We start from the raw sequence: 12,447 nt of genomic DNA, 5'->3' as shown, positions 1-12,447 counted from the left end.
TAACCTTTCCCTCAAAGGGAGAGGTTTAGAGGTCCCCACCTTTCAATATCAAAAGAAATCTCATTTATAATTTGATTCAAATTTAATTTTACAATTTGGTCTATATCTGATGAAATCATTATGCCCAAGAATTTAATAAAGTCTTTGCACATCCTAAACTGATGGTTTCTATACAATGTAGCCCTTGGCCCTATTGGTAAAATCTCTGATTTTGTCAAATTTATGGAATATCCCAATATCCTGACAAAGATTTTTATTTTCTCCATAATTTTTGGAATTGTTATGAAATATCAACATTGGAGTAAAGCAGATTTTTTTATTTCTTCTATTTTTATATCTATAATATTTAAGCCAAGACTTTCTCACATTTTAAAGTTCATTTTAAATTACAGATTTTTATGATCTCCAGCAGCATCTGAACACAGAGCCATAAAACCTTTATTGACAAAAAGTGGATGCTTTATTATTATGGAATTAAAAAGAGGGCAAAATTCCCCATTGAAAGGGAAATCAAATGAGAATTTATTAAAAGTTAAAGATATATTAGAAAAGGGCAGAGATATTAAAAGATTATTTTGAAATCAATTTGAAACAGGAGACAAAATTTGAGAAACAATTTGAGCTGGCTAATAGACCAGGGAAATTATTCGCATGGCAAATGAGAACAAAGGCAAGCGATAGCCTGTATAAATAAAATTAATGTAGCAGGTAGAGTTGTGGAAAGTCCTAAAGAAATAAGAGACCAATTTGTGTGTTTTTATACGGAATTATTTTGTGGGAAATGGGGTAATTTAGATGAAATGCAAAAACATCTATAGGACAGTGGAATGTCTAAAATACCAATAGATAAAATGACAACTTTGAATGCACCGGTTTCAATGATGGAATTACAGCAAGCAATTTTACAGGAAAAGCCTTTGAAAGCACCAGGATCTGATGGTCTTTCAGCAATATACTATAAGAAGTTGCAGAAGTATCTAATACAACAATTAAAGGACATTATGAATATGATTTTAAATATAGGGGAGCTGCCAGAATCCTGGAAGAATGCTTATATAACTTTGATTTCTAAACAAGACAGAGATCCTGACCAGCAAAAAAAATTATCAACCTATATCTTTGTGGAATAATAATTATAAGCTTTTTGCAAACATATTAGCAAATAGGTTGAAACAGGTATTAAAAGAGGTAATCCACCATGACCAGCTGGATTTTCCCCAAAAAGACAAATGAAAGATAATATTAGAAATGTAATTGATATATGAGAATACTTGCAAGTGAGAAATGAAAAACAATTGGATTTAATGTTTCTCGATGCCAAGAAAGCATTTTATAATCGCTCCAGGGATTTTACGTTTAAAGTCTTAGAACATATGAGTTGTGGAGACACTTTTATAAAAGGAGTTAAGGCAATATATACAAAACAGTCAGCTAAGTTGATAGTAAATAGTGTCCTGACTGAGAACTGTAAAATAACTAAAGGAATGAGACAAAGCTGCCCATTGTCACATTTGTTGTTTATAAGAGTTTTAGAAGTACTGGTGCAAAGAATAAGAAGTAATCAAGATATTAAAACATAAGATTGGGAAAGAGACATTGCGTGTTGAGTCCCACAGTTGCCACCCCCCAATAATTCACACTTCACACATCAATTTTTGTTTGGGTTTTTGGCATAATTTTGGCCACAACTTTATTTAAATACAAAATATGTGAGTGGTTGCTTAGGCATTGGTTTATGACTATCTGTCCATGCCCTCAGGGACAGAGCTGGCATTCCGGACACCAGCGGAAGCCTTAGTGGGAAACAAGTATTGGGTGAGCAAATGAAGCTGGGCATCAGTCCCTCACTACTCACCCTCATGTTCCTTTGGGGCTTGCACGGCCCAAGTCCGATGCCAGGGACAAGGACGAAAAGAATGGCAAGCCCCTGGATTCCTTTAACGGAATTCCCTTCGCATCATTTGGAGGGGTAGGCACTTACCCCTCCAAGAACCACCTTAACCAATGCCTAACCGCCAACCTTACAAGTTGTGACGATTTGCTACGCAGTAGGCGAAAACCAATGGCACCAGCCAATCAGCCAATGGCAAAATTCCTACTGTGCCCCCGCACCAAGGCGGACGACACCATGACAGGCAATAGCAAGGTCAAGCGATCAGGAAAACCTCCTATTAAAGGGAGGGAGGGCGGGTGATCCGAAAGCAGAACGGCCAAGAGGAAGTCCAACCCCTGGCTCCCTATATTTATAGACTCTACCCCTCCTCTGAATTTAGCAACATACAGAACTCCCCAGCAACCCAATATTAACCCTTTAACAGGCTTGGATTTTCTCAAATCTGCCTAGTCATGGCAAGGTGGCATGTTTCCCCAACCGCAACCCGTGCTCTCTGGTTAAGGAGAACACGCTTTGCGTGTTGAGTCCCACAGTTGCCACCCCCCAATAATTCACACTTCACACATCAATTTTTGTTTGGGTTTTTGGCATAATTTTGGCCACAACTTTATTCAAATACAAAATGTGAGTGGTTGCTTAGGCATTGGTTTATGACTATCTGTCCATGCCCTCAGGGACAGAGCTGGCATTCCGGACACCAGCGGAAGCCTTAGTGGGAAACAAGTATTGGGTGAGCAAATGAAGCTGGGCATCAGTCCCTCACTACTCACCCTCATGTTCCTTTGGGGCTTGCACGGCCCAAGTCCGATGCCAGGGACAAGGACGAAAAGAATGGCAAGCCCCTGGATTCCTTTAACGGAATTCCCTTCGCATCATTTGGAGGGGTAGGCACTTACCCCTCCAAGAACCACCTTAACCAATGCCTAACCGCCATGGAGCCTCAAGCTCACCGCCAAACCACTCACAGCCCCAGCCAAGCCCTTAGCTTAGCCACCACTGCACCTAGCCAAGCCTCGTTCCCAGAGGCAGAAAGATGCACCCCATCAGCCCTAAAAAGGGGCATAGCTTGAAACAGTATCGCCGGATGGGAAATCACATCACCATCCAACTCAAAAATCTTCTTAGCCACCGCAGAATTGATGCGTTTCCTGGCCCTTTCTGTGGCTGCCGGGCAACGACTGCCCAACCAAATGCGGCGTTGCAATAGCTTAGACCAAAATATCTTAGCTGACGGCACCAATGTTCACAGCATCTCCAAGTCACTCAAAATTGCAGCACGAAGTGAAAGACAGTCCACGGATACCAGGTCGTTCTCACCCAGCTGCACCACGATAGCCGTGGGCGGCCCTTCCAAGAGCAACTGCCTCCGAATCCTTGGCAGGAACTCAGACCAGCGCATTCCCCGCCTGGACAGCCACGACAGCTGCACATGTGGAGGGAAGCCGAGACCTGGACCCAGCCTGGACTGCCGTGCTGCGACACCAGCCCAATGGATGATGCTGTGCCCTACCAACCAGATGCGAACAGCCGCCAGACCTGAGATAAACAAAAACAAACAGTATAAGAGTCCGAGAGTACTAACGAACATAGCCCCAAAAGGCATTCGACTTCCAGCGCCCCAAATCCTTTATCCTGGCGGCCGACAAACCCCAATGAGCAGCCGTTGTTGCAGCCCCAATCCTAAAGGAGTGAGGGGCGAAACCATCCGACGTGCCGTCACAAGCGAGAATCGCTTTATGCATCACCTGTGCAAACTGGCGTCTCGTTAGGGGCGACCCATTTTCATGTCTAAGCAGAGGCCCATCACCCGTGACGCGTACTGCTAAGTACTTACTGACATCCTTCACAGGGCAAGGGCCTGCCTCTCCCGTAGCAGGGAGACGAATGACGGCACCCCTACCCTTCTGATCAGTCTTAGAATTTCTGACTGTGACTCTCAATTCTGCGGGGGTTAGCTGCACCTCCCTGAGCAAAAGGCCCCTGGAACGACCATCTCTGTTGTCTTCAAATGCCAGTTCACCCACTCTCATAGCTCCAAAAAAGGCAATAGAAAAGGCAGCCGAGAAAAGGCGAGCCTCGTACCCCGACCAGCACACCACCCTCAGCCTCTTGCGCATCCTGCTCAACAAATCAAAGGAAATGGGGCACCGAGAGGCTGGCTGGGATGGACGAAGTCTGCCCCAGCCTTCGAGGGCCCTGCACACAATAAACCTCGCACATGGGTCCTTATCATAAAATGTCTTACAGAAAAAGGCAATGGCAGCCGCCTGTATCTTAATAGTTCTTGCTGCCCACCCCAATAGAAATAAATGTGCTAAATAACTCAACACCTGCGAGGAGGTGGGGGGAACACCTTCTAAATTAGAGGTTGTCTGGCGCGAAAATGTCAAAAAATCGGTCCAAGCCTTTTTGTAAGATCTAAGGGTAGAAGGGGAAACCGAAGCCGCTACTCCCTGCAAAACTAATTGCTGCCAAGGTTCCAGAGATGATCCGGGAAATATTCCGGACGTATCCGTGCCTCTGGAACCAGAAGTCTGAACCGCTCCATCTGAAAATGGGACAGAGCATCAGCAATTTCGTTAGACACCCCAGGAATAAAACGTACAATGCTGTGGCTCAAATGTGCACAGCTGCTCCTATGAAAAAAGGAAATAACAGACAAGCATCAGCACAGACATCATTGTGACACTTCCTGATATAACCCTTGTCAGCGTCAGACTTCCAATGACCCGTATTCACAATCCTGTCTGCTGACAGGCACCCAGTGTGCAGCCTTTGCAGCAGCACCCAATCGTAAGGAATGAGGAGTGTTCAGCGGTAAGCAAGCCGCAGGCTGTAATAACTGGTGCACGACGTAAGCACATTGGTGCCGGGCTAACGGGAACCCATTTTCATGCACTAGGAGCGGGCCAGCCCCCAGGGAATAAAAAACCAAATATTCTGTTATCCATAACCGGGCAAGGGCCCTCCTCACCTGTGGCGGGAAGCCTGATTATGGCACTCCTGCCCACTAAGTCTGTTTTAGAGTTACCAACTCTAATGACAAGCTCCAAAGGATAAAGAAAAGTCCTGAAGCAATAAGCCTCCAGACTCTCAGCCCCGTGCTGGCTCCAACAACCATTTCCCCAACCCTCAGTGCGAAAATGCAGTGGACTACTGAAAGGAGTCTCACCTTGATCTTTAACCCGCAGACAAGTTTTAACTTGTTGCAGATACTGCATAGGTAAAAATTGACCGACTTCCTGCCCACTGTCCTATGAGGTTGGAGCCTATTCCAACCTTCCAAGGCCCTGCGCACTGCAAACTTTATACAAGGGTCTCTGGAAAATAAAGCTTCAATGTAACAGACATTGCAGCGGACTGAATTCGGATAGTTATAACCGCATGCCCAATCTGCAGCAGGTGGACCAAATACTGCAGGATCTGCTCAGAGGATGGGGGCCAATTTTCCTGAATGGCCGAGAACTGCCAGCTTAAGGCTAAGAAATCCATCCAGGCCTTCCCATAAGAGGTAAAAGCAGAAGGGGAAATGGAAGCTGCCGCTCTCTGAAATTACTAATTGTTGTCAAAATGCCACAGGTCTGGAAAAGTCTGGCAATAGCTGAGTCTGGAGCCCAAGATCTGAAGCGCTTCATCTGAAAATCGGATAGTGTCAGCGTAATTTGGAGAGTAGAAAGCACAATATTAAACCTTAAGTGGCGCAGCTCGAAAGCATGAGCGGAGGGGCAGAGACTGTGCTACAGCATGAGGACTGTTTTGCCAAGACGCTCACCACTACCTGGTTATCAGACCAAAAGCAGATCCGATGGTCACTGAACTCCTCGGGCCACGTGAACTGCTACTACAATGGGGAAAACTCAAGAAAAGTTATGTCACATGATTGCCTCACCACACCAGGCTTGAGGCCATCGCTTTGCACACCAGCAGCCCTTGAAATAAAAACCAAAGGGCAAAGATCCAGCAGCACCAGCATGAACCTGAAAATCCCTGAGCGGGTTCAAGGTATCCTGCCATGGCGAACTACTATTGCATACATTCAGGAATTTCCACCATCGCCTGATATCTGCCCTCACCACACTTGGTAGGCATACACAAAGGTAAGGGGACCTCTGTCAGCATCGCCCTTGAGCCAGTGCCACCAACTGGACTCATCCACTTCAGCCCCAACTGGGCTAGGCGAGCTGGGTAGCACTTCCAGAGACCACCTTCTGCACAGGAACAGGTCAAAGTGCTGTGGACTCACAGCTTAGAGTTGTGAGCACCGGATTCACTCCAACAAAAAGACAGTCATCGCACAGCAGAGTACAGCAGAGTCTAGCAGATTATATAAACAACTCGGAGTGCAGCTCTGTAGAATATCTTCTTTATTCTATCTGCAAGTATACAAACTATATACAGAGCTTAATAGGTCTAAGTATAAATAAATGCTGCACTGCACTGAGTGTCTGCAGCTGCCCTTAGCAGCAACCTTATCTCTACACATGATCTCTAACACTCAGTCTCTCTTCCTCTCCGACACTGACTGACTGACTGACTTGGTGCTGGAGCAGAATAAGTAGAGACCAGAACACGCCTCCTCCTCTCTGGAGAATCAGCATACTCCTCAGGAGATTCTTGGATATGGGAGGGGTGAAATCTAGGCAGCCTGGCCTAGTGGGAAGATTAGTTAAGTGACCCAGCAAGATCGGATCTGGTGAAGCATCACTTGCTACAGAGGAAGTATTACAAATTAACTTCCTTCAAGGCAGACAGCTTCTCCATAGCCAAGTGGTATGTTTTAGCAACGATATCCAACTGGATCCCTAAATAAAATGGGAATAAGGGCAAAAGGTATTGAGCTATTGCTTGCCAGCTTCCAGCCCCCGCTTGGGCAGGGGGCATCTTGTGCTGCCATCATGATATGTAAATTTACAGGGCCGACGCTGGCCAAAACCCCTAAAGAAGTCCCAACCAAGCTGCCGCCAAGCCAGCTTCCTTTTCAGACACACACTCTGTGCAATGCAAAAAACACACTCCGTGCAGTGCACACACTCTCCATGCAATGCAACTACACACTCCGTGCAATGCAAAAGCACGCTCTGTGCAATGCAACTACACACTCCGTGGAACGCACACACAAACCCTCCGTGCAATGCAACTACACACTCCGTTCAATGCAACTACACACCCCGTGCAATGCAAAACACACTCCCTGCAATGCACACACCCTTCATGCAATGCAACTACACTCCATGCAATGCAACTACACACTCCGTGCACTGCACACCCTCTGTTCAATGCAACTACATACTCTGTGCAATGCACACACACTCCGTGCAATGCAAAAAAAAACAAAACCAACAACACACTCTGTGCAATACAACTACACCCTCCATGCAATGCACACGCACTCCATGCAATGCAGCTACACACTCCCTGCAATGCACACACCCTTCATGCAATGCAACTACACTCCATGCAATGCAACTACACACTCCGTGCACTGCACACCCTCTGTTCAATGCAACAACAAACTCCGTGCAATGCAACTACACCCTCCGTGCAATGCACACACACCCTCCATGCAATGCACACACCCTCCGTGCAATGCAACTGCAAATCTCCTAGCAATGCAATGCAATTGCAGCCCGTGCAGCGCCGTGCTCTGCAACGCACAGAGCAAACTGCAATGCGGGCACGCAAAGGTGCTTTCTCCCAGTTGTATATTGCAAACATGGCGCCCGTTACATCCCTCGCAGTGAAAGGACTTAAGTGTCCAGGTAGAGCAATGGGGGAGCATGCAGCTGTCCCATACAGGGACCAATCCTGCAACCTAGGCATTACCGGCACTATCCGCTGACCCAGTGAAACCAATGCTTCATGGACCACATGGGGACACTATTGAGGCCGGAAACGCTTCCAGGCCATCCAATTCTAGGGCAAGGCCCTAGGATCACCTGCTAGGCCAGGCATAAATGTTTCCAGTGAAATAGCAGAGTTGAGGTATCCCACAGCTTGTCCAGGTACCCCTGCTTGCCCTTTAGAGGGAAGCACCCCTTCAAGAATCCCAAAGTTCTTTTATCACAAATGGGCCGAACTACCCAGCAACAGAATAGCTCAAAAGGAGCAGTTTGTTTTGTTTTGTTATAACAATGGCTAAGAGGGGTATATGAACCCTGTCTCCCAGGTCCTAGTCCTGCACTTTAGCCACTAAGCCACAATGGCTCATCTCTAAAATGGCAGTCACCACTATCAGGGCAAAACAAACTTAAAGAAAATAAACTTGTTCAGAAACAGCATAGTTCAAGAGCATATACAGAGTGCTCATAGTCCTTGGAGTCACAGGGAGCCATAAAGCCAACCTTTGGAGATACTATAAACGAAAGTGATACCAGCTAAGCTGGGAACAGCCCTGACTAGCCCCACAATTTCAACAAGAGAAATGGGGGAAACCTTTTTGCGAAAGAAAGCCCCTAACGGGGGCTCTCTCCCTATTGGGAAAGGCAAGCCACAGATACAGGGAGAATCTTCCCACAGGGCAGGGTAAGGGGTGGGGTGGGAAATCGAACAGGAAAAGGGGGGAATTAAATTATTTAAGGGACTAGAGAGGATTAAAGGAAAGGGGAAATAAAGAAATAAAGAAATGTAACCAGACAATGAGAAGATTGTCCAAGTGCTCCATGTGATCCGAAAGCAGAACGGCCAAGAGGAAGTCCAACCCCTGGCTCCCTATATTTATAGACTCTACCCCTCCTCTGAATTTAGCAACATACAGAACTCCCCAGCAACCCAATATTAACCCTTTAACAGGCTTGGATTTTCTCAAATCTGCCTAGTCATGGCAAGGTGGCATGTTTCCCCAACCGCAACCCGTGCTCTCTGGTTAAGGAGAACACGCTATATCAACTGAAAGCATTTGCAGACAATATGGTGATATCTGTAGAAAAACCAATACTGTATTTGCATTTCAAGAGAGATAAAGCTATGGTGATATCTGTAGAAAAACCAATACTGTATTTGCATTTCAAGAGAGATAAAGCAACAATCTCATGGCCAAAGGGCAGTGAATAGAGGAAGGTGCTTTGGAGGCAGATGGGGAAGATTTCAAGAGCATGGGTAGGCAAACTAATGCCCGGGGGCCGGATCCGGCCCAAGCGCCTTTTATATCCAGCCTACGAACGGTCTGGGAATCAGCATGTTTTTACATGAGTAGAATGTGTGCTTTTATTTAAAATGCATCTCTGGGTTATTTGTGGCTCAAAGGAAATTGTTCATTCCCCCCCCCCCAAAAAAAATAGTCCGGCCCCCGACAAGGTCTGAGGGACAGTGGACGGCCCCCTGCTGAAAAAGTTTGCTGACCCCTGTTCAAGAGCATTGCTGCACCGACATTGGTGACCCTTGCTGGGGTTACATAGGAAAGTGACAATAGATAGAAAAGCAAACAGAACATGTTTTGAACCTCTTTCAGGGTGTTCAGCCCATTACCTGCCACAGTGGCTGATTCTGAAATTTGACTCCTCCACCGATCATTACTGGTCTGTGTTTGACTCGGGATGTAGACATGGCATGTAAAGCATGGGCCACAGCATAGACAGCATTGTAGATGTTGTAGCTGTGGCTGGTCATGCTCATTTCAAAGAAAGGACCAGGAAGATTCTGCAGCTTCTCTTGCCCAGTGCAAATATCTCCCTTCACACTGCCAACAACTTGATTTGGAAATACACAGCCAAATGCCTGTTGCCAGAAGTCCAAAATGAAGCCATCTCCTTTCGGGTTGGAAGGGGTTTTGCTCTTGACAAACTGATGAAATCCTGGTGGATCATTTGAGTGAGTTGTGAATGAGAGAACCCCATGGAGTATTTCTGTATCCCAAGTCCGTTGATAGACAAAAGAAGTGAGCTCTACCTGGGCTGTCATGATCCACACTTTACCTTTTGGCTTATTTGAACTTTGTTCCAGTTCTGATAGGTAAGGCAACCATCTAAAAAATGCCAGAGTATATGATTCTCCATAAAACAAGACTACATTGGCTTTGCTATCGTTTATTTTGTCATTAATTTTTGCCCCCAGTTTAAACATATTGTTAATTTCAGTGACGTAAGTTAATGTGTGACTTCTTTCTATGAAGGCAAAACAGATGCCACTCTGGGAAAATAGTGGAACCACAGTTTGCACAAATCTTTCTGCATTCTCATCATAGAAAGTAAAGATCCCAATCCATATCCACCGGAAATACAGAAGCAAATACAGGATCCCCTTATACTGGTAGTCTTCCTTGGGCACCATCTGGTAGAAGAAAAGGCCTGGGGTTTTATCATTCATCACTGGAGCAGGGCCATATATCAGCTAAACATAGTTGTTGGAGGAGGAGAAAGAGACAGAAGCAGAAATAACTTTTAGGTATTAGATTTGTGTAATACTTGCATCACTGGGGCAATCTCCAATTGGGCCTTCCAATCCTCACCATTTGGCCTGTGCATGCTATTTTTGCTAAGCCAAGCGATTCTCACCTGCCAATCAGCTGTTATCATATGTCAGGAACTGGCTAGGCCAAAAGGGACATCTGAAGCAATAACCTATGTGTTATCAAGGCTTTATCTCTTAACTTGGCTCTGTCATTAGCATGGCATGTCTGATTATTTGAAATGTGCACAATGATTTATCAAAATCTATTTGGATATCTTAAGTTCCCATAACTTGACAAAGAGATGCATATCTCACCTGCGGAACCTTATAGATATCCAAGATTGTTGCCACATGAAGGGAAGTTTGGGAGTCCAGTCCCCCAATGATGGCTATCAAGTTTTTCTTGATGTCACAGATGTAGTTGGGGACAAATGTTTCCAGTGTGGATATGAGTAACATTGTGGCATGAGAGGTCCATTTGGCATTGAAATAGCTGTCATAGATGCGGAAGCCTAAAGTGACATTGGGTAAAAGCTGAGGGTTTTCATTGATCTCTTTCACTGCAAATTGCAAGGCCAGGATGTGCTGGTAATTCTTTGGCACCACACTAAAAAAAGAGTTTCATTTTCCATCAGAAGGGCATGTAACTCTTTGTAAATTTATCACAACTCAGTTCTACACTATCCTCATTAGCACTGCTTTCTTTCTTGGGAGACGCAGGGGTACACATACCCCCAAAACATATTGTGAATCTAAGTTTGGTTTCATCGAGGGGCAGTATTTCAATATAAGTAGGAAAATGAGGGTACAACTAAACTTTTCTTTTTTTTTAGGAAAAAGCATTGCTCATTTGTATTTTTTATTACTGCAATTATTTAAATTATCTTGAACAGGTATCACTACAAGTGATCCTCCTCCTTGCCTACAATGGCAGAAAAGGCAGATAGGGGAAAATTCTATCATTAAGGGAGCACAGACTTTAAAATATTCCTGATATAAATTGTTAACGCTTCTATTATTATCAATGGACATTGTTGGCTGCAACTGTTGGAGTCAAACAACCTCTTCAGGACCACCGTTTAGCCACCCCACCTCTTAAACTGATTTGCTTCATTGTCCAAAGAAGGAATAAAAATGCAAAAGAGAAATTATCCAGGTCTTACTTTAGCTCTTCAAGCAATGTTGGTGGGGGTTTTTCAATGAAGGGTATTGAAATGGAGATGATGATGCTGTGAGAGGCAATGCCACCAATGATGAGGTCTCCTTTCGCATGATACTGATGAAGTGGAGTGTGTGGATCATGGACATGGCATTTAACAATGGTTGATTTGCATATTGCATGAGGAAGTAGAATCAGCAGCAAGACCAATAATGCCACCATCCTTGGTACTATTTTTCCCTATGCACTAAGATGCCCCTAGTACTATTACAGCTTATGAGACTGAAGTAGTTTGACCTAGTTGACCTTTTAGTCTGCTCATATATCTGAAATCCAGACTGTGAAAACTGTGAGTGGGTGAGAATAGTGATGACACTGATGGATCCTTGCTTCTTTATGATTCTTAGGTCTAGCTATGATTGCTGGAGGTGATATATTTTTATCAGGCTTCTCCAACCTTATATCCTTCAGATATTTTAGACTGCAATTCACAGCATTCAAAGCTGACTGCATTTGATGGGTTTGTGATCCAATACAGTCCAAGGGCACCAGGCTTTTAAAGGCTCAATTATAGTACCTTTCACAGACTTCCTCATTAGCTTTGATAGTGTACTGAGCAAGTCCATGTGTTGGTTAGACAAGTGGGGACTTTAATTACAGTTATTTTAATAATTAAAGGGAAGATAGTCAATTGTGCATCTTTCCTAACAGAAGTTTTCATATCCTCTTAGCTGCATAAGATTTTGGCTTACAATAATAAACAAGAAGGAAAAAATACTGGAAATACAACCCTTTGGTCTCAAGAGAGGGAGGAAAGGAACATGTTTGACTGTAGTACTGGCCTCTGGAAATTCTGACCTGGAAAGAAGAAACCTAGGGAGAGCGGAGTTTCCCCCCTAATTACATTCCTTTCAAAGTTCACATGCATGAACAACAATTGCATGAGTTGGTCTCCATGTCTTGCCAAAGGATGGGAGAAAAGCATCACATTTTATGCTGGAGAAACTAA

The 12,447-nt window shown here is 44.7% G+C and overlaps 1 protein-coding gene across 1 annotated transcript in view; it reads right to left on the bottom strand.

The window, feature by feature from the left end:
- LOC308570725 (vomeronasal type-2 receptor 26-like) overlaps nt 1–12,447 on the bottom strand; it is a gene marked incomplete at both ends in the record, with an annotated part of 30,875 nt that overhangs the window by 7,216 nt on the left and 11,212 nt on the right. Inside the window, 3 exons of the mRNA XM_081165636.1 lie at nt 9,359–10,159; nt 10,595–10,886; nt 11,443–11,555. Of these exons, the coding sequence (XP_081021762.1) occupies nt 9,359–10,159; nt 10,595–10,886; nt 11,443–11,555 (1,206 nt within the window). The remainder of the gene's footprint in view (nt 1–9,358; nt 10,160–10,594; nt 10,887–11,442; nt 11,556–12,447) is intronic.

The sequence above is a fragment of the Podarcis bocagei genome, assembly GCF_964188305.1.
Source record: "Podarcis bocagei genome assembly, chromosome: 13".
NCBI classification, from domain to species: domain Eukaryota; kingdom Metazoa; phylum Chordata; class Lepidosauria; order Squamata; family Lacertidae; genus Podarcis; species Podarcis bocagei.
Note: the sequence above shows the minus strand (reverse complement) of the source record. Positions and strands in the feature narration are given on the sequence as shown.